This window comes from Nerophis lumbriciformis, linkage group LG03 (genome assembly GCF_033978685.3).
Source record: "Nerophis lumbriciformis linkage group LG03, RoL_Nlum_v2.1, whole genome shotgun sequence".
In the NCBI taxonomy this organism is placed as follows: Eukaryota; Metazoa; Chordata; class Actinopteri; order Syngnathiformes; family Syngnathidae; genus Nerophis; species Nerophis lumbriciformis.
Genome location: NC_084550.2, coordinates 49163829 through 49187597, shown reverse-complemented (window position 1 = coordinate 49187597; position 23769 = coordinate 49163829). Strand labels below are relative to the sequence as shown.

At 42.4% G+C, this 23769-nt stretch overlaps 1 protein-coding gene across 1 annotated transcript in view; it reads right to left on the bottom strand.

Moving 5' to 3' along the window:
• slc6a11b (solute carrier family 6 member 11b) overlaps positions 1-23769 on the bottom strand; it is a 107472-nt gene that overhangs the window by 42146 nt on the left and 41557 nt on the right. Inside the window, exon 7 of the mRNA XM_061938497.2 lies at positions 13712-13846. Coding sequence (XP_061794481.1) covers positions 13712-13846 — 135 coding nt within the window. The remainder of the gene's footprint in view (positions 1-13711; positions 13847-23769) is intronic.

Below are 23769 nucleotides of genomic sequence, written 5' to 3'. Positions count from 1 at the left end.
TATATATATGTATATATATAATGGCCGTCAAAGTTAACGCAATTATAAATGTTTAAATTTCAATAACGGGAGTAATTTTTTTAACGGCCGACTAAAGCTTCCTTTTTGACCTTTGGGCCGTGCCGTAGCAGGGGGAACTTGGCTGCAGTTCACTTGCTAATGATGAGCCACAAGCAAGCAGAAATTGTCAAAGGAAAATCTACCTTATGGAATTATCATGTTCAAAGCCATGACAAGTTGTTCTCCCGACAAGAAAAGACCATTTTTCGCTGTGAGAAGAGACGACATCCCTGCAGCAAACGCCTGCTACGCACGTCGTTCAGAGGGGGGTGGTGCTTCACTTCCGTGTTCAGATTACGGTTAAGGTGCAGTGATAACATAACATTTAGATTGTTAATGGGACTCATTTAGTAAGTAAGATGACAACAAAGCTCAACAGAAATGAAAGACGATCGGCAGGAAGTCAAAAGGAGACTTGTGTATTGCAAACAGTCGATCCGACATCAAAACATGTCAAGACACTTTCTCAAACCAATCACACACTTTTCCGTCTTCAAAATAAAAGCGCTACGATATAGATCCGGTTTGACTACCTTTACGAAATGAAAATGTCTTACATTACGATCATGCTCTGTCACTAGGGATGGTACTTTTTTTTTGCACCAATCGAAACCAGCCGGTACTACTGGGCACCGATTCATGTAAGGTCCCGCAGGGCCATGTTTCGGTACCTGGTTTGCGCGTGACGTCACGTCTGTTTGATTTAGCACTTGTGAGTGGCACATACTTGCTAGCACTTGAGAGGAAAACAGGCGATTTTGAGGCGGACATGCTGTTAGTAATCTTGCTGCCCATCAATGTTTCATGAAAGAAAATTCCAGGAAATGTGCTGCTTTTGTTGATCCACCTCTTCTTTGTCTGATTGTTAAGAGTTTAGTCTTGTGTCATCTGGACTATTGTTCTACAGTCTGGGCGTCTGCTGCAAGTGGTGAGATCAGTAAACTCCAGATCGTCCAGAATAGGGCAGCAAGGCTGGTTCTGGGTTGTTCACTAAGAACCAATGTGAACCAAATGCATGCTTCTCTTTCCTGGCTAACAGTGCAGAACAGGTTGTCAGATAATACTGTAATATTGTTCAAATCAGTAATCAGTAGTAAAACTCCTGCTTTTCTCATGGCTTAAATAGTTTACAGTAGCACTGTACATAATCATAATACCAGGGCATCTAGTGAGGGGCATTTTGTACTCCCTCGTCCCAGGAAGAATGGTTTGCGGAAATATTTTATTTAGAGATCTGTATCGCTCTGGAATAACCTGCCTCGAATTCTCGCCGGCATTGAAAGTAAACAGGTTTTTAAAAGGAAAGTAATATTTGATCTGAGTCTTTAAATTAGTTTGCTTGTTGATGATTTTTGTTTGTTTTTTATTGTGTAGTTATATTTATATGGTAATTATTATTCTGTGGCTGTAAATTGTTTGCTTGTTTTCTTATTGATGCTTTTATTTATTTTTCTGTATTGTGTAGTTATAATTATATGCTTTTACTTGTAATTGTATTGAGTTTGTGGACCCCAGGAAGACTAGTGGGTTGTTAAAGCTGACCAACACGCCGGATTGTAGTCAGCTGGAGGCGTGTCTTAATGAAATTAAACAATGGATGTCCGCTAACTTCTTGCAAGTCAACGCCAAGAAAACGGAAATGCTGATTATCGGTCCTGCTAAACACCGACATTTATTTAATAATACCACCTTAACATTTGACAACCAAACAATTACACAAGGCGAATCAGTAAAGAATCTGGGTATTATCTTCGACCCAACTCTCTCGTTTGAATCACACATTAAGAGTGTTACTAAAACGGCCTTCTTTCATCTCCGTAATATCGCTAAAATTCGTTCTATTTTATCCACTAGCGACGCTGAGATCATTATTCATGTGTTCGTTACGTCTCGTCTCGACTACTGTAACGTATTATTTTCGGGTCTCCCTATGTCTAGCATTAAAAGATTACAATTGGTACAAAATGCGGCTGCTAGACTTTTGACAAGAACAAGAAAGTTTGATCATATTACGCCTATACTGGCTGATCTGCACTGGCTTCCTGTGCACTTAAGATGTGACTTTAAGGTTTTACTACTTACGTATAAAATACTACTTGGTCTAGCTCCGTCCTATCTTGTCGATTGTATTGTACCATATGTCTCGGCAAGAAATCTGCGTTCAAAGAACTCCGGCTTATTAGTGATTCCCAGAGCCCAAAAAAAGTCTGTGGGCTATAGAGTGTTTTCTATTCGGGCTCCAGTACTATGGAATGCCCTCCCGGTAACAATTAGAGATGCTACCTCAGTAGAAGCATTTAAGTCCCATCTTAAAACTCATTTGTATACTCTAGCCTTTAAATAGACTCCCCTTTTAGACCAGTTGATCTGCCGTTTCTTTTCTTTTCTCCTCTGCTCCCCTCTTCCTTGTGGGGGGGGGGGGGGGGGGGCACAGGTCCGGTGGCCATGGATGAAGTGCTGGCTGTCCAGAGTCGGGACCCGGGGTGGACCGCTCGCCTGTGCATCGGCTGGGAACATTTCTGCGCTGCTGACCCGTCTCCGCTCGGGATGGTGTAATGCTGGCCCCCCTATGGACTGGACTCTTACTATTATGTTGGATCCACTATGGACTGGACTCTCACAATATTATGTCAGACCCACTCGACATCCATTGCATTCGGTCTCCCATAGAGGGGGGGGGGTTACCCACATATGCGGTCCTCTCCAAGGTTTCTCATAGTCATTCACATCGACGTCCCACTGGGGTGACTTTTTCCTTGCCCTTATGTGGGCTTTGTACCGAGGATGTCGTTGTGGCTTGTGCAGCCCTTTGAGACACTTGTGATTTAGGGCTATATAAATAAACATTGATTGATTGATTGATTGATTGATTGATTGGTTGATTGATTGGTTGTGGCAACCAGCTAATGGGGATCCTTAATAAAAATCAAATCAAAACCAAAATGACAAAAACCCAACCATGCCAAAAAGAAAACGCTCTAAAGTGTGGCTCGTCTTTTCCAAATACGATGCCGAAGCAGATTGTTAAATGTGCGGCTGCAACTCCTGCATTTGGCACCTTCAGCGACTTGGCTGCAGCCAACAACACAGGGGGAGAATGGCGTAAACATTTGGTGATGATAATAGCGACAGTCATCTTCTACGTCTGCTCCAGGTAAAAAGCTTACTGTATTAGAATACATTAGCTTTACATTTTTACTTGCAATAGCTTAACTTGCATTCCTTGCACTGTGCTTTGTAATATTAATGTAAAGATTTTGCTTCAGTTTCATTTGTAGTTTAATACTTTTTGAAAAAAAAAAAAATAAAGTCTTTATTTTTACTTACTCTATCCTCTTTTGCTCATGTGTTGTTAACTTAAAGGCCTCCATGGACCCCCAGCACATATTTTCCAGATAGAAAAAGAAAGCAGTACATGCCTCAAAACAGGAGCTTGGAATTTGGGACATGCTCTCCCTGAGAGTTGAGGTTGGGGGGGGGGGGCGTAGGGGGTAGCGGGGGGTGTATATTGTAGCGTCCCGGAAGAGTTAGTGCTGCAAGGGGTTCTGGGTATTTGTTCTGTTGTGTTTATGTTGTGTTGTGTTACGGTGCGGATGTTCTCACGAAATGTGTTTGTCATTCTTGTTTGGTGTGGGTTCACAGTGTGGTGCATATTTGTAACAGTGTTAAAGTTGTTTAAACGGCCACCCTCAGTGTGACCTGTATGGCTGTTGACCAAGTATGCTTTGCATTCGCTTGTGTGTGTGAAAAGCCGTAGATATTATGTGGCTGGGCCAGCACGCAAAGGCAGTGCCTTTAAGGTTTATTGGCGCTCTGTACTTCTCTCTACGTCCGTGTACACAGCGGCGTTTTAAAAAGACATACATTTTACTTTCTTAAACAGATACCGATAATTTCCGATATTACATTTTAAAGCGAGTGTGAAGCGACTGTGAAGCGACTGGGATGAGAATCAGCACCTCCAAGTCCGAGTCCATGGTTCTCGCCCGGAAAAGGGTGGAATGCCATCTTCGGGTTGGGGAGGAGACCCTGCCCCAAGTGGAGGAGTTCAAGTACCTCGGAGTCTTGTTCACGAGTGAGGGAAGAGTGGATCGTGAGATCGACAGGCGGATCGGTGCGGCGTCTTCAGTAATGCGGACGCTGTATCGATCCGTTGTGGTGAAGAAGGAGCTGAGCCGGAAGGCAAAGCTCTCAATTTACCGGTCGATCTACGTTCCCATCCTCACCTATGGTCATGAGCTTTGGGTTATGACCGAAAGGACAAGATCACAGGTACAAGCGGCCGAAATGAGTTTCCTCCGCCGGGTGGCAGGGCTCTCCCTTAGAGATAGGGTGAGAAGCTCTGTCATCCGGGGGGAGCTCAAAGTAAAGCCGCTGCTCCTCCACATCGAGAGGAGCCAGATGAGGTGGTTCGGTCATCTGGTCAGGATGCAACCCGATCGCCTCCCTCGGGAGGTGTTTAGGGCACGTCCGACCGGTAGGAGGCCACGGGGAAGACCCAGGACACGTTGGGAAGACTATGTCTCCCGGCTGGCCTGGGAACGCCTCGGGATCCCCCGGGAGGAGCTGGGCGAAGTGGCTGGGGAGAGGGAAGTCTGGGCTTCCCTGCTTAGGCTGCTGCCCCCGCGACCCGACCTCGGATAAGCGGAAGAAGATGGATGGATGGATGGATGGATGGATGGATGGACATTTTAAAGCATTTATCGGCCGATAATATCGGCAGTCCGATATTATCGGACATCTCTACTTGTGAGCCCTATTAATGTACTCCTCGCAAATAGTCTCTTTTTTTAACTCCACAGCACTTCCCTCCTCCTTTCCACGCTGGTTTGTTCAGTTTTTGGGACTCATATTGAGTTAGCAAAATGAATAAAAATGATCAAAAGGCAAAAAAAGGCAAACACGCTGCAACATTTAGTAGTGAGTAACTGGTAGTGTACTGCAATGTACAGGAAGTGATGTGGAAGGCTCCGCCCCCCTCACTCAAGTACTGCGCCCTCCTTTTTGCTTGCAGGCGAAACACAAAATGAATGAATGAAGCGTTCGTACACAAAGACATGGTTTGCACACGGAGGTACATTTTGCTGGAACTAAAAGTTCCTAAATCTAAAGGGTTTATAAATAGCGGTTCCATTCTACGGGTAATCTCGCCTTATTGGAACTTTTATATTATTTTATTGGTTATCAGAAGTAAATTTTTTTGAGTTTTTAGATTTATCGGTATGACGTGCATATTGTAGCGTCCCGGAAGAGTTAGTGCTGCAAGGGGTTCTGGGTACTTGTTCTGTTGTGTTACGGTGCGGCTGTTCTCCCAAAATGTGTTTGCCATTCTTGTTTGGTGTGGGTTCACAGTGTGGTGCATATTTGTAACAGTGTTAAAGTTGTTTATATGGCCACCCTCAGTGTGACCTGTATGGCTGTTGACCAAGTATGATTTGCATTCACTTGTGTGTGTGAAAAGCCGTAGATATTATGTGACTGGGCTGGCACGCAAAGGCAGTGCCTTTAAGGTTTATTGGCACTCTGTATTTCTCCCTACGTCCGTGTACCACTCCGTGCACCACTCCGTGCAGCGCCATTTTAAAAAGTCATACATTTTACTTTTTGATACCGATAATTTCCGATATCACATTTTGAAGCATTTATTGGCCGATAATATCGGCAGTCCAATATTATCGGACATCTCTAATTGGAACACTTTTTTTTTCCTTTTATACAATTTGATATACCGTATTTTCCAGACCATAGGGCGGGTTATAAGGTGCACTGCCGATGAATGGTCTATTTTTGATCTGTTTTCATATATAAAGCGCACCGGATTATAGGATATTAAAAGGAGTCATGTTATTATTATTTTTTTCTAAATGTAAAACACTTCTTTGTGGTCTAAATAACATGTAATGGTGGTTCTTTGGTGAAAATGTTGCATAGATTATGTTTTACAGATCATCTTCAAGCCGCGGATGAATGTCCCATAACAAGAAGATAGAGAAAAAAATCGTATCGACTACGGTGTCAACACGGACTACAAAGGCAGACGCGCGCAATTTTTCAGGATTTATGCAGATCCCATATACAAATCAGCAGGTACCAGAAAGTAAGAAAAGTTGCTTTTGCATAATATTGCGAAACAAAACACCAGATAATGTTTACCTTATACACACACCATAATAATGATAAATGATAAATGATAAATAAATGGGTTGTACTTGTATAGCGCTTTTCTACCTTCAAGGTACTCAAAGCGCTTTGACACTACTTCCACATTTTACCCATTCACACACACATTCACACACTGATGGCGGGAGCTGCCATGCAAGGCGCTAACCAGCAGCCATCAGGAGCAAGGGTGAAGTGTCTTGCTCAGGACACAACGGACATGACGAGGTTGGTACTAGGTGGGGATTGAACCAGGGACCCTCGGGTCGCTCTTCCACTGCGCCACGCCGTCCCTATAATATAATACTCGTATGTTGAAGCACATCAAGCGGTGCAGCTTCATAGCTTACCAAAGTCGTACTAAAACATTTTAATAAATTTTTGAGCGCCGTGTGTAATGTTCTATATTTTCAAAAAAAATTTAAAATGTTGGTGTTGTTTACTTGAGTCATATTGCCATCATAGTGCAGTCTACACTATGTCTTATGTTTGACTGCCATCTACTGGTCACACTTATCATTACACCATGTACCAAATACATTTTTCGAGGTCGGTAAGCAAAACCAGAATTATTCTGTACATTAGGCGCACCGACGAGTTTTGAGGAAATAAAAGGATTTTAAGTGCGCCTTATAGTCGGGAAAATACGGTACTATACGACATCTGCAATGCTGACATTTTAGCATTGCACAGTTTATGAAGTTCAAACTAATTTGTTTTTTATTTCCTCAAAATATGTTTCGATTTGCACCATTTATGACTAAATTTGCATGTGATTTTAAGGATTGACATAATGAACTATACATATGACTATGTATCTTTTTTTTTTTTTAAACATCTTGCAACGAAATCGCACTGGGAGAAAGTGTGAGGACTCGCATGGATCTGAGTTGACACACACACACACACACACACACACACACACACACACACACACACACACACACACACACACACACACACACACACACACACACACACACACACACACACTTCACAAAGCCGAGAGTAGACAGAGCGCTGATTGTCCCAGAGGAAGCCAATTTAACATCAGTGTCAGAAGTAATGTCTTCCTCTGCCAAAGAGCGACACTTTTATATCCCCCGCCTTCACTCCTCCTTTGACCCCCCCTTCCAACACACTTACACAGTTACTCCGCCTTTCTTCTTACGTTTTACTACACAACACAGCGATGGTGCAGCTGGAGGAAGCTTAAAACGGGTTTACTTGGGAGACTGGAAAAAATAACTCAGCAAAGAAATACGTCTATAATTGTGCACCGTCAGTATGTTTTGCTGGAGGGGTAACAGGTTCTGAATGTTGTATTTATGGTACAGTACAGTATAGCGGGATTATATTTTTCTCTCAAACCAAAATCATCTTTCATGTTGTCATGACAGCGACATGTGACATTTTCTGGTGTACAGTTGCCTAGCGACTCAAGCTGACTGCAAATTCCAGACAAGGTCAAATTGAAGCCTGATGAGTGTGAATGTGTGCAATGTATGAAATGTAAATCTCGATATTTGGGATTCTTGTTTCGAGTAGGCTTCACCAGTTCATGCTCATAGACTTAGATTGGTCAGATCTAATCTTAGACTTAGATTGTCAGATCTAGTCTAGCGGCTGGTGCCAAAACCCTAAATATTTATACTCCAAAACTTGGAGGGTGTGCCTTTGCACGGATGGTTTTGCCCTATTATTGTCACGGCCCGGGCGCACCCCCAGTGCACATGCATGTATGCGCTGTGCAGGGAGCACCTCCAAGCACGCTCCTGCACGCGTCACTCCGGCGGCAGCAAGCAGCTGCTTTCCATCAGCACTCAACGCACCTGTCACTAATGAGAGGACCTGCCTTCATAAGCCTGCACAACCTGCTACCCCACGCCAGAACGTAGCTACCTGTCCTGTACACTGACATAATTTCCCGCGTGTCTAGCGGTGTGTCTCATCTTCCCTTGTTCCCTCTGCTTCCCTGACTGCCGCTTGGATCTCGACCTCCCGCCTGGACACGGACCTTCGACGCTTCGCTAAAGCTCCCGACTTCCTGCGTGCTCACGGACCTCGCTCAACACTACCGGTAACACTCAACAGCTAATCGCCACACATAGTCACACACCATACACCTTTTGGATTTATTACACACTTAATTTCTGATTATTATATATTGTGCATATATAATAAATTACATAGCGCTAAATACAACTTCCCTGTTGTCTGTGCCGTCTACTCCTCCTGTACACGTAACAATTGTAGTGAGAAAAAACAATTGTTTTGATGTAAACGAGCAATCCTACTGTCGAAGCCAACGACAGTCTTTAAAGTGTAATTTATCCTCGTTAGCATTGAGGTATTGTGTGGCAGAACGATTGCGTTGGATCGACTACTACCAGTCCAAAGTAGTCCCCTGCATTAGCATTCCGTTCAGTTGTAAACAAATGGCATTCTGGTCACCTTTCGTAACCAAAATATGTCTAACTCTTGTTATTTGCTGAAGGCTAAATTGTAGAGTATTTTCGGAATGGTTGAAAAGACAGTGTTGTATGTGGGAGACAGGTGGTGTCACAGACCACCACATCTGTTCAGGGATGTTTTTTTTTCAACCTTGACATAGATGGCTTCCCTCACTCCTCTTCCGTTTAATTTGGCCAACCTGTCCAGAATCTGTAAATTTTTGTTCTCAAAGGAATGCTGTTTCTCCCTGAGGTGCAGGTAGACAGCTGAGTCTTGGCCGTCTATGCTGTGCCGTGCATCGGCTTAGTGGTTGTTTTGCTTCCCCAATATATGAATTGGTGCATTCATTATTACACTGGAGAGCATACACCAGATTGTTTTTGTGGGTGTGGGGTGTCCGGTCTTTAGGATGCACCAGTCTCTGTCTCAGGGTGTTGCCTGGTTTGAAGTGTACTGGGATGTTGTGTTGGTAAAAATGATTGAGTTTCTCAGATAGACCTGATACATATGGAATGACAATATTTTTGCATCTGTCACCTTTTTCCTCCTCATCCACTCTGTACTTGTTTTTTCTGGAACTGGATGCACTTTTCACAAACGACCAGCTGGGGACTTCCCTCAAATGCCTATGCTCTTTCTTTTTGGCCTGTGGGTTGTTAGCAACATTATCAGCTCTGTGTTGTAGGGTTATGATAATGCCTAGTTTGTGTTCTAGTGGGTGGTGTAAGTCAAAAAGTAGGTATTGGTTGGTATGTGTGGGTTTTCGGGAAAACCCCGACATGCAGGCCCCTGTTTTCTCTAATGTGGACATCACAGTCCAAAAAAGGCAACTTACTGTCTTTGACATCCTCACGTGTGAACTTGATGTTTTTTTTCATTGAGTTAATGTGCTCGGTGAAGGCTTGCACTTCTTGGTTTCTGATTTTCACCCATGTGTCATCCACATATCTGTATCAATGACTTGGTGCTGTTCCCTTAAAACAGCTCAGAGCTTTATTTTCCATGTCCTCCATATAAAGGTGTGCTGCTATTGGGGATAAAGGTGATCCCATGGCACAACCACGTTTTTGTCTGTAAATCGTTCCCATAAATTGAAAGTAAGTAGTGTTTAGTCAAATTTCCAGCAAAATGCAAATCTGTTCTGGGTTTAGTGTGGATCTACCCTGTAAGGCTTTGGTGTCAAACTCTGGCCCGCGGGCCTAATTTGGCCCTTGAGGCAATATCAAATTAACATTAGAGCTGGCCCGCCGGTATTATACAGCGGTGGTGTCGCTGTAACACCGCATTCACCGCTAATACTCATACTTGCCAACCCTCCCAATTTTCCCGGGAGACTCCCGAATTTCAGTGCCCCTCCCGAAAATCTACCTGGGCAACAATTCTCCCGAATTTCCCCCGATTTCCACCTGGATAACAATATTGGGGGCGCTTTTCCTCCATACAAACAGCATGCCGGCCCAGTCACATAATATATGCGGCTTTTACACACACATAAGTGAATGCAATGCATACTTGATCAACAGTCATACAGGTCACACTGAGGGTGGCCGTATAAACAACTTTAACACTGTTACAAATATGCGCCACACTGTGAACCCACACTAAACAAGAATGACAAACACATTTCCGCTCCGTAACGCAACATAAACACAACAAAACAAATACCCAGAACCCCTTGCAGCACTAACTCTTCCGGGACGCTACAATATACACCCCCCGTTACCACCAAATATTGATATTTTACCTCAGAAGGCTGCAAATAGAAAAGAGGCATTCAATATTTTATTTAAATTGTATTTAATACACCATTGATGTTTTTTCATTTGTTTTTTGAAAGTTGATTTTGCACTATTAAGTTATATAAGCGTTGCTTGTTCCATATTCAATGTTAAAGCAAATCAGTGGAGCAAACTGAGCAATAATTAACCTTTTATTCATGCACTTTCTCTTGCTACTTCAAGGCTTAAATGTTTGATTCATTCATTATTGTTATTTTATTTTCAAATGTATTATTAGCCTGTGGAAAAAGTGTATTTTGATATTTACCTCAGAAGGCTGCAAATAGAAAAGAGGCATTAAATTTTTATTTATATTTTATTTGATATGCCATTGATATTTTTTAATTATTATTATTATTATTTGAAACTCGATTTTGCATGTCACTATAAAGTTATATAAGCCTTGCTTGTTCAATATTCAATGCAAAACTTGTTTGGGTCCCTATTAAAAGGTTAATTTGTTCAACCTTGGCCCGCGGCTTTGTTCAGTTTTAAATTTTGGCCCACTCTGTATTTGAGTTTGACACCCCTGCTGTAAGGTGTGATCACCTAGTAGACGTTGCTTCACCGTCTCAGGGAGGTGTCCAGTTTTCGATCTCTGATCTTTGCTACAAAGTCAATTGAGTTTTGGACATGATGTGGAGTTTTGCCAACTAGAGGTGCTAAGATGTTGGCCACATACTTAGCAATAGTGTATGTCACAGAGTTAATGCCCCCGCAACCCCGAAAAGGACAAGTGGTAGAAAATGGATGGACAGAGTTAATGCTGCTGACAATGGGTCTGAGGGGAGCCCCATCTTTCTGTATTTTTGGAAAGCCTTATATACCAGGGATGGTTTCTTGTAGGTATGATCAGTAATACAATGCCTGGTTGATGACTTCTAAATTAGGTAGTTTGTAAATACTCAATGATTATTGTCTTGTACGCACTTGTGCGGTCCATCCATCCATCCATTTTCTACCGCTTGTCCCTGTCGAGGTCGCGGGGAGTGCTGGAGCCTATCTCAGCTGCATTCGGGCGGAAGACAGGGTACACCCTGGACAAGTCGCCACCTCATCGCAGGGCCACTTTTGAGTACTTAATATGTGTTGGAGTCTTTGAGGAGTTTAAGCAACTGGTTTTGGTCGTCAGTTATGTTACAGTGCATCCCCCCTTATCAGCTGGCAGGATTGGGATGTTTTCCTTCTTGCTCAGTGCTGTTACTGCATTCCTTTTGTTTGGGGCTGGTTGCTTGGCATTAAAAGGAGCTGCTGCCACTTTCAGCCGTATTTGCTCCACTTTGGTTTCTGTTAGGTTATTTTTCCTAATGGCTAATTCTGTCGCTGTGTTCAAATCAGCATGGATAAGAACGCTCTGAGCTCTTTTTAAGGGAACAGCACCAAGTCATTGGTGCAGATATGTGGATGACACATGGGTGAAAATCAGAAACCAAGAAGTGCAAGCTTTCACCAAGCACATTAACTCAGTGGACAAAAAACATCAAGTTTATGCATGAGGATGTCAAAGACAGTAAGTTGCCTTTTTTGGACTTTGATGTCCACATTGGAGAAAATAGGGGCCTCCATGTCAGGGTTTACTGAAAACCTACACATAGCGATCAATACCTACTTTCTGACTCACACCACCCACTGGAACCCTACAACACAGCTGATAATGTTCCTACCAGCCCACAGGCCAAAGAGAAAGAGTATAGGCCAGTGGTTCTTAACCTGGGTTCGATCGAACCCTAAGGGTTCGGTGAGTCGGCCTCAGGGGTTCGGCGGAGGTCAAAACACACCCGACTCCATCCATCCATCCATCCATTTTCTACCGCTTATTCCCTTTGGGGTCGCGGGGGGCGCTGGAGCCTATCTCAGCTACAATCGGGCGGAAGGCGAGGTACACCCTGGACAAGTCGCCACCTCATCGCAGGGCCAACACAGATAGACAGACAACATTCACACTCACATCCACACACTAGGGCCAATTTAGTGTTGCCAATCAACTTATCCCCAGGTGCATGTCCGACTCATCGTGTAAATAAAAACTTCTCCCTATCGGCGTATTTTGGATATGGCAACAGCAGAAGTCACACTGATTTGCAGGTGTGTAATTTGCTTTGAGTTTATGCACTGTGTTGGTTTTGTTGTTTGAACAAGGTGATTTCCATGCACGGTTCATTTTGTGCACCAGTAAAAAAACATGGTAACACTTTAGTATGGGGAACATATTCGCCATTAATTAGTTGCTTATTAACATGCAAATTAGTAACATATCACTTAACTAGTCATTATTAAGTACTTATTAATGCCTTATTCTGCATGGCCTTATTATAACCCTAACCCTCTAACCCTGCCCCTAACCCTCTAACCCTAACCCGAACCAAATAACTCTAAATTAAGTCTTTGTTACTTAGAATATGTTCCCCTAGTGTCCAAAAACTCTAAATTAATTCTTTGTTACTTAGAATATGTTCCTCATACTAAAGTGTTACCAAAAACATATTAAAAAAAACCATTTTATTTTTCACTAAAGAAGGGTTCGGTGAATGCGCATTTGGAACTGGTGGGGTTCGGTACTTCCAACAAGGTTAAGAACCACTGGTATAGGTATTTGAGAGAAGCCCTCAAAACCTGTGGTTACCCCAGCTGGTCGTTTGAGAAAAGTGCATTCAGTTCCAGAAATAACAAGTACAGAGTCATTCCATATGTATCAGGTCTATCTGAGAATCTCAGAATAATAAAATACGGGCAAACTCTTCAGGCCAAGACTCAGCTGTCTACCTGCACCTCAGGGAGAAACAGCACTCCTTTAAGAACAAAAATGTACAGATTCTGGACAGGGAGGACGGATGGTACGAAAGAGGAGTGAGGGAAGCCATTTATGTCAAAGTTGAAAAACCATCCCTGAACAGAGGAGGTGGTCTGCGACACCACCTGTCTCTCATATACAACAATGTCCTTTCAACCATTCCTAAAAGACTCTGCAATTTAGAAACATTTTGTTCCCAGAAGGTGACCAGAATGCCATTTGTGCCATTTGTTTACAACTGAATGGAACGCTTGCCCAGGCACACCCTCCTGATTTTAGAGTATAAATATTAGGGTTTTGGCACCAGCCGCCAGACTAAATCTGACAATCTAAGTCTTAGACTAGATCTGACCAATCTAAGTCTATGAGCATGATCTGATGAAGCCTACTCGAATGAGAGGCGAAACGTCTTCTAAGACCAACCAAACAGTCCAGTTGCGATCGATAAGATGAGTGTTTTCGAGCCTACCTGAGGGTCGGAGAGACGCGAGATGTCTGGGTATAGGTAAAACTTGATGCCATCATATGCTCCAGGCAGCGTTACTCCTCTGATCAGAAGAATCAGCAACATGAAATAAGGGAATGTGGCGGTCACGTACACAACCTGCAGAGACAAAAAAAAGTGTGGAATATTGAACTTTTGTCCATTTTACAATACTCACTTTGATCAACTGACTCTTACAGTGTACTATGTGTACATAAAATGACAAACTATATAAAGTAGGGATGTAACTGTACATATGTTCATAATTGGATTTCTCAGCACGGAACCATTGGTTTGATACAGAGAGTAGTGTAGAAGTTTTTCATATGATGTACATACAAGTGAAGGGCAGGACAGCCTTTGACCTTGAATACCTGCTTCCATCCTTAAAGTCTCCTGTTTTTGAAACACTTAGCCTTTCAGGTGAAACGTGTAAACCAGGAATGTGCAGACTGTATGATTTACGTGGAAAAGTATGTAATCAGCCATTACCGATTAATGCCCTATAACGCTGGTCACAAACGCCGATCCTGTCTGGCTGACAAGTGGCTAGCAGCTAATTATGTAGCCGCTCCAATAAACTAATACTAATTACCTCCATTAAAGTAAATACACTGCATTTTTAGTATCTTAAGTATGATTGTCATGTTCATTTTATCACTGGAGGATGAGGCTAAACATGTTACACACAGAGAGCAAACCAGGAACAGGCATGCTAACAGCTAAGCTAACGTAGCTTCAGACAACACCAAGAAAATAAGTTTTTGCTTTTGTTTAGTCATTGTGCACCACTGACTTTGTTTTGCTGAAACTGTTGTATGTAACAGTATGTAGTATATATATATATATATATATATATATATATATATATTAGAGATGCGCGGTTTGCGGGCACAACCGCGGAGTCCGCGGATTATCCGCGAATCGGGCGGATGAAATTTAAAAAAATTAGATTTTATCAGCGGATCGGGTCGGGTCGGGTCGGGCGATTGAAATAAAAAAAAATTAGATTTTAAATAGATTCAGGCGGGTGGCAGTTAAACCAATTCGGAAATATATATACATAGTTAAATGTTGTTACCCACATACGAAAAACGAGCAGGCACCTGCAGCATATGCGACAACAGAAGAAAAAAAAAAAAGAGATGGACACTTTTACGGAGCGGAGAAGGCCCCCGACGCCTCGCCGGGGTCCGGGACCGAGGCCCCTTCCCCCGAGAGGGCCCCACCGGGAGCCGTAGCTGAGGCGATCCGCGAGAAGGGCCCGACGCACGTCCAGGGTCACCACCGCGCCCACCGCACCGACACCCCGCCTCGTCCGCCTTCGCCGCGGCCGGCGTCACGCGCAGCAGGTAAGCAGCTTACCTGCCTGCCACCCCTGTTGCTGGGGGCGCGTAACAGGGGTCACTCCGCGCGCAGTGCGCTCACGAAAGGGGTGGGGCTCACCCTGGTTGATATAGACAGCAGTTAGGACGGTGGCCATGGAAGTTGGAACCCGCTAAGGAGTGTGTAACAACCCACCTGCCGAATCAACTAGCCCTGAAAATGGATGGCGCTGGAGCGTCGGGCCCATATACCCGGCCGTCGCCGGCAGCGAGACGCGCTTGGAGGTGCGCTCAGCGCGGCTCCCATATGATTGCGCACTGGTGTGCGTCTGGGTCGTGACAGCGTGGCACGCGAATGCTGCATTGGATCAGTCTCTTTTCTTTAACAGGCAAAAGCTTTATAACCTCACTAATGCCTTGCATCGTCTATATTAGATATATAACAACGGGCGGGTGCGGGCGGATGGCGGGCGGATGCGGTTCTGATCAAATGTTAGATCGGGTGGATTGCGGATGGTTGACGACTTTCTGATGCGGTTGCGGATGAAATAATTGCCTATCCGCGCATCTCTAATATATATATATATATGTTGTATGTAACAGTATGATTCATTATAATTACAAATCAAATTGTTTGCATGCTCCCAATTTTGACTGCCATAGTTTGTCAGTGATAATAACATTTAAAAAGCAAGCTCCACTGCATATCAAATCAAGCACTTTCACAGCCACCGGTACCAAAATGCATTTCGATACTTTTCTAAATAAAGGGGACCACAGAGAATTGGCATTATTGGCTTTATTTTAACAAAAAATCTGAGTGTACATTAAATATCTGTTTCTTATTGCAATCGATGAACAATTTTGTCCTTAAATAAAATAGTGAACATACTAGAAAACTATTCTTTGTCTTCATATTTGTACATATTGTATTTGCTGATGTTGCTCTATTGTTGTTGTTGTTGTTGTTGTCATTGTTGTGTTTGCTGTTGTTGTTGTTGTCTCTCTGTCTTACCCCTCTCTTGTCCCCACAATTTCCCCCTCTGTCTTCCTTTGTTTCTCTTCTTCTGTTGTTTGATACTTTACATTAGTTTTGGATGATACCACAAATGTAGGTATTGATCCGATACCAAGTAGTGAGCTATTGTATCCCCCTACGGTGTGTAGTAAAGCATGTTTCGTTATTCCTCATCCTGCAGGGATGATACTTGTAAAACAACTCACTTTATTTGTCGCCATGGCGAGGATTAGTGATTTAGAAATAGCTAAAATGCTGCCGATTGCGGATGGACGTTAGCCGCTAACTAGCTAGCCATGTTCCATGCCTCTTCCGGTGGGCGTTTCAGTGTTATAGCTTTATCTTTATCGTTAGTTTTTAAGCCAAAATGCGTCTGTTCTCCCTTTTCTGTCTACGCACTGTGTCTGCTTGTAAGTACTCCGTGATTGTGCGCTGCCGAATATGCTCCTCTGTTCGTAAAACCAGCAATATCACGTCTGTAAAAAATTTAAAAAAAAAATGGCGTCCCGTGAAAAAACGTCCGACTAATAACTCTAATAACTAATAATTCCTTGGGTGAATAATGTAAACTCACTACACCGGTATGTATTAGCGCATTCATGACGAGTTTACTGACAGATATACAAACGTACTTACCACACCTAGTCTCACTTCATTTATTTGGATTACGCACACACCTCACTCAGATTTCCTGCTGTTAATAAATACGCTGACAGCTAACGACGTCACTATCTCACTGCCTTGTCCTTCTCCCGCTGAACCGTCACACTGTCAGATACAAAAATTATCACTACAGTTTCTTCTCCAGTGTCGCCCTGCTTTAATCAGAGCTTGTCACTTTTTCATCCTGAGTTTCACACTGCCCTGTTTCCTCCGTCTGCAACTGTCCATCTGCTACACCACCGCCCTTTAGATCTCCACCAGCACCCTCTTTGCCCTTTCCAGCAGAAATTCCTTGCCTACTCTATCCGCCGACCACAGCAATAGTTGGAGACTCCACTATTAGGACCATCCGCTTCTCCAATGCCATAATGGTATGTTTTCTAGGCGCCACTGTCCTCATTCTCTCAAAACTTTTCATCATACTCCAAAGCATCACTGAAACGTGGCTCAAGCATCTGGAGTAATGTTCATTCAATCAGGCCACACCTCATGAATTCGCCTTATATGACAAACTTCACTCTCAAGAACAGGGCGGAAAAAATATCAAGGCCACCGACATGTTAACCCTTACTGTTCATCCATTTGAAAATCTATGTCAGGGGTACGTACGGCCCAGAACAGGTTTTACCCGGCCCGCGGTTTGAGTTTGCTAAGTATAAAAATGAGCCGAAATTTTTGAATGAAAGAAACTGCTGTTCTAAATGCGTCCACTAGATGTCGCAATAGCAATTATTTGTATCTTTGTAGATGATGCTACATATGTAAAAAAAAAAAATACACCACATGCACCAGTCTAGAAAAATGAGCAAACCCCATAAATAACATCCTGTAATTTGATTTTGATATTATTTTTTTATCTTGATAGATTGAAAATTAATACCAATGAGTCGACTGATGAACATTATCACATAATTTATTACGAAAGTATAAATAAAGACAAATAAAGATAGAATACTATTAACCGTAACATGTAAGTGTAAAAAGAAAAAAACAACAACATTAAGATTTGTACAATTTCAGAATGTGCTTAAAATGTGGTTTGTGGCAATTCCAACTATGACCACAGCGTCAGTTGTTAGATAGAGTGGCACTTTCCATATTTTTCAGCAGACTGCATTGCAAAAGGATTAGCCATCCTCTTACTCTTCCTCTCAAAGGTATTATTTGGATATCGTGTAATATATATATATATATATATATACATATATATATATACATACAGTATATATATATATATATATATATATATATATATATATATATATATATATACATATATATATATATATATATATATATACATATATATATATATATATATATATATATATACATATATATATATATATATATATATATATATATATATATATACATATATATATATATATATATATATACACAGTACAGGCCAAAAGTTTGGACACACCTTCTCATTCGATGAGTTTTCTGTATTTTCATGACTATTTACATTGTAGATTGTCACTGAAGGCATCAAAACTATGAATGAACACATGTGGAATGATGTACTTCACAAAAAAAGGTGAAAACATGTTTTGTATTCAAGTTTCTTCAAAATAGCCACCCTTTGCTCTGATTACTGCTTTGCACACTCTTGGCATTCTCTCGATGAGCTTCAAGAGGTAGTCACCTGAAATGGCTTTCACTACACAGGTGTCATAGTTTTGATGCCTTCAGTGACAATCTACAATAAATAAATAAATCTTCACGGTGGCAGAGGGGTTAGTGCATCTGCCTCACAATACGAAGGTCCTGAGTAGTCTTGGGTTCAATCCCGGGCTCGGGATCTTTTTGTGTGGAGTTTGCATGTTCTCCCCGTGACTGCGTGGGTTCCCTCCGGGTACTCCGGCTTCCTCCCACCTCCAAAGACATGCACCTGGGGATAGGTTGATTGGCAACACTAAAATTGGCCCTAGTGTGTGGATGTGAGTGTGAATGTTGTCTGTCTATCTGTGTTGGCCCTGCGATGAGGTGGCGACTTGTCCAGGGTGTATACCGCCTTCCGCCCGATTGTAGCTGAGATAGGCTCCAGCGCCCCCCGCGACCCCAAAAGGGAATAAGCGGTAGAAAATGGATGGATGGATAAATAAATAGTCATGCAAATAAAGAAAATGCATTGAAATGAGAAGGTGTGTGTGTATTTATATATACAGATGTATATATATAATCTAATGTTTGTGTATATATATATATATATATATATACATATATATATATATATATATATATATATATATATATATATACACACACACACACACACACATACATATTAGGGTTGTACAGTATGCCGGTACTAATAAAATACCGCGGTACTAATGACTTCAAAACGGTACTATACGGCCTTTAAAAATACCGGTACTGCTTTTCATCCGCATGCTGCCATGCGGTGGTGAGCCTACAGAGCGGAGGAGCATGTTGAGTGTGTCAGCGCGCACACACTCAGCAGAGCGCACAAAGAGAATCAGCGAAGAGAGGAAAAATGGCTGATAAAGGCAGTTCTACTGCTTATTAAAAATGGTGTGTGAAGCGCAATATGAAGGTATTTGGGCTTCAAAACTATTGTTAAGGTGACGCTTTGAACACAGAAGTGCCACACTGCAAGCAATGCTTTAAAACATGCCTCGCCAAAGGTGTTCTGATTAAAGTATTACCGTTTTTTTCCGGACCTAGAATCCTTTTTTTCCCCAAAACTCGACAGTGCGCCTTATAACCGGTGCGCCTCATGTACGGATTAATTCTGGTTTTGCTAACCGACCTCGAAGCAATTTTATTTGGTACATAGTGTAACGATAAGTGTGACCAGTAGATGGCAGTCAAACAGAAGAGATACATGTAGACTGCACTAAGATGGCAATATGACTCAAGTAAACAACACCAACGATTTGTATGTTCCACTGAAAATATAGAACATTACACGCGGCATTCAAAAATCTATGAAAATGTTTTAGTCCGACTTTGGTAAGCTATGAAGCCGCACCGCTTGATGGCTTGTCTGCACATTAAACATACAAGTATTATTACGGTGTTTGTATAAGGTATGACATTATCTGGCGTTTTGTTTTGCAATATTATTCAAAAGCAACTTTTCTTACCTTCTGGTACCTGCTGATCTGAATTTGGGATCTGCATAAATCCTGAAAAATTGCACGCATCCGCCTTTGTAGTCTGTGCCCACCACGTAGTCGATAAGCTTTTTCTCTGTCTTCTTGTTATGGGACATTCATCCTCCAATGTTGCCATTTCTATTATAAAGTAGTGTAAAGTCATTAATTACCTTGAAGGTAGAAAATCCCTATACAAGTATAACCCATTTACCATTTACCAATTATATCTGTCAGTAAACTCGCCATGAAAGCGCTAAAACATACCGGTGTAGTGAGTCTAATTATTCACCCAAGGAACTTTAGTTATTAGAGAGTTCCGGTTGGACGGTTTTTTACGAGACACATTTTCTGTGTGGTTGTTTCCGGATGAGGAGATGCTGCTCCGTTATTGATTTAGGTAAAGTCTGAATGTCATTAAAACAGTTAGCTCCATCTTTTGACACTTCTTGCACGCTACACCGCTACAACAAAGATGACGGGGAGAAGACGCTGCCGAAGGTGATCCACGTAAATAAGACCGCCCACAAAACGGCGCATCCGGAAGCAACTGTCAGAAAGCGACTTGAAGATGATCTGTAAAATATAATCTACATTTTGACCAAAGAACCACCATTACATGTAATGTAGACCACAAGGAAGAGTTTCACATAAAATAAAATAACATGACTTCTTTAATGCGCCCTATAATCCTGTGCGCCTTATATATGAAAAATGAGAATCGATACTGAATCGTACAACGTGAGAATCACGATTTCAATTCTAATGGCGGTGGCGAGCAACATACAGTTGCGATCAAAAGTTTACATACACTTGTAAAGAACATAATGTCATGGCTGTCTTGAGTTTCCAATACTTTCTACAACTCTTATTTGTTTGTGATAGAGTGATTGGAGCACATACTTGTTGGTCACAAAAAACATTCATGAAGTTTGGTTCTTTTATGAATTTATTATGGGTCTACTGACAATGTGACCAAATCTGCTGGGTCAAAAGTATACATACAGCAATGTTAATATTTGGTTACATGATTCTGATTCTGTCCAAACAGCTCAATTTGTGACCACAGAACTTTCTTCCAGAAGGTCTTACCTTTGTCCATGTGTGTCAAATAAAATAAAAAATTGAGCGGTTTGGCCACAATACCCAGAAATATGTTTGGAGGAGAAAAGGTGAGGCCTTTAATCCCAGGAACACCATTCCCACCGTCAAGCATGGTGGTGGTAGTATTATGCTCTGTGCCTGTTTTGCTGCCAATGGAACTGGTACTTTACAGAGAGTAACTGGGACAATGAAAAAGGAGGATTACCTCCAAATTCTTCAGGACAACCTAAAATCATCAGTCCGGAGGTTGTGTCTTGGGCGCAGTTGGGAGTTCCAACAGGACAATGACCCCAAACACATGTCAAAAGTGGTAAAGGAATGGCTAAATCAGGATAGAATTAAAGTTTTAGAATGGCCTTCCCAAACTCCTGACTTAAACGGGTGGACAATGCTGAAGAAACAAGTCCATGTCAGAAAACCAACACATTTAGCTGAACTGCACCAATTTTGTCAAGAGGAGTGGTCAAAAATTCAAGCAGAAGCTTGTGGATGGCTACCAAAAGTGCCTTATTGCAGTGAAACTTGCCAAGGGACATGTAACCAAATATTAACATTGCTGTATGTATACTTTTGACCCAGCACATTTGCTCACATTTTCAGTAGACCCATAATAAAATCATAAAAGAACCAAACTTCATGAATGTTTTTTGTGACCAACAAGTATGTGCTCCAATCACTCTATCACAAGACTTGTAGAAATTATTGAAAACTCAAGACAGCCATGACATTATGTTCTTTACAAGTGTATGTAAACTTTTGATCGCGACTGTGTATTTTCACTTTGGCTCGCTGGAATCCAGTCAACGGTCGACAAATGAGGGCAGAACGGAACAGAGCAGAACCGGGCCAGGAGACTGAGAAGAAAAGAGAGGTCTCTTCTGGCTCGGCCTCTTAAAACAGGAGGAGCCCACAGGAGTGATGCTGGCAGTGTGGGAAAAATGTGCTCCAAAGAGGCGCACAACAACCAGACAAATACACAACTTCATTCACAATGGTCTAACACCCTACACCAGTGTTTTTCAACCTTTTTTGAGCCAAGGCACATTTTTTGCGTTGAAAAAATCCGGAGGCACACCACCAGCGGAAATCATTAAAAAACGAAACTCAGTTGACAGTAAAAAGTCGTTGTCGCAATTGTTGGATATGACTTTAAAGCATAACCAAGCATGCATCACTATAGCTCTTGTCTCAAAGTCGGTGTAATGTCACCACCTGTCACATCACGCCATGACTTATTTGGAGTTTTATGCTGTTTTCCTGTGTGTAGTGTTTTAGTTCTTGTCTTGCGCTCCTATTTTGGTGGCTTTTTCTCTTTTTTTGGTATTTTCCTGTAGCAGTTTCATGTCTTACTTTTTAGCAATATTTCCCGCATCTACTTTGTTTTAGCAATCAAGAATATTTCAGTTGTTTTTATCCTTCTTTGTGGGGACATTGTTGATTGTCATGTCATGTTCGGATGTACTTTGTGGATGGATAGGATGGGATAGGGTAGGTCTTTATTGTCATTGCACAAGTACAAGTGTTTTCAGCACAAACCCGTTCAGATTAGACAAACAAACAGTGTACAGGGTTACAGAACAGGAACGCTGATCGGTCGCCACAAGGCGCCCCGTAAAAAGATGGTGAAAAAGGTAAAACGCTGAGGAAGGATGAGTAAAAAAATACAATCTAGAATGGGCTCCTAAGGGGGCCCAGTCTAGAGTAGGAAAAAACCTCCATAGCAAAGCACATATACATATTACAACATACATCTCGAGATATCTAGCAACAGAGGGAAGGGAGTGCGGGGTCATGGTGGTGGGGCGCAGCTCTCAGGCGCTGACCATCCTTTCATCACCCCTATGGGATTTGCGTCGAGGGCGTTGGATTGGGGGGGTGGTATGTATGGGTGTGGCGTATATTATTGTGCATGCATGTTTGTGTGTAAGCCTGCAGTGTGTCTCTGTTCCGAGGCCTTGATGTTCGTACAGTCGCTAGTCCAAAGTCAACAACAACAGGTGTGTGTTCATGAGAGACAAGAAGGGAGTTTGTTGTGTCTTTGCTGCACTGTCCTTCGGGAGAGTCTCGAAGCCAGGGAACCAATCCAATGCCGTCTTTGCTCCACAGTAAGACTTTGCTGTCGTCCAGCATTCTGTTTTTGTTTACTTTGTAGCCAGTTCGGTTTTAGTTTCTGCATAGCCTTCCCTAAGCTTCAATGCCTTTTCTTACGGGCACTCACCTTTTGTTTATTTTTGGTTTAAGCATTGGATACCTTTTTACCTGCACGCTGCCTCCCGCTGTTTCCGACATCTACAAAGCAATTAGCTACCGGCTGCCACCTACTGATATGGAAGAGTATTACACGGTTACTCTGCAGAGCTCTAGACAGCACCGACACTCAACAACGGACACATCATTTGCAGACTATAATTACAGGCTAGACTACTGCAACGCACTTCTTGTCGGGATCCCCAGCAAGAATATCCAGAAGCTGCAATACATACAGAATAGTGCTGCTAGGATCCTGATGAGAGTGCGGAAATATGACCATATCACACCAACTCTCAAATCCCTTCACTGGCTTCCTGTTCCACTCAGGATTTAATTCAAAGTCTCCCTACTAACCCACCAGTGCCTCCATAGAAATGCCCCACCTCTACCTCAAAGAAGTACTCACCCCCAAATCATCCACACGACACCTACACTCCGGACAGGCTAACCTCCGAGGACAAAGCTACGAACAATGGTAGACCGGGCTTTCTGCTCCGCCGCTCCCAGTCTGTGGAACGCTCTCCCTGACCACCTGAGGGCACCACAGACTGTGGATGC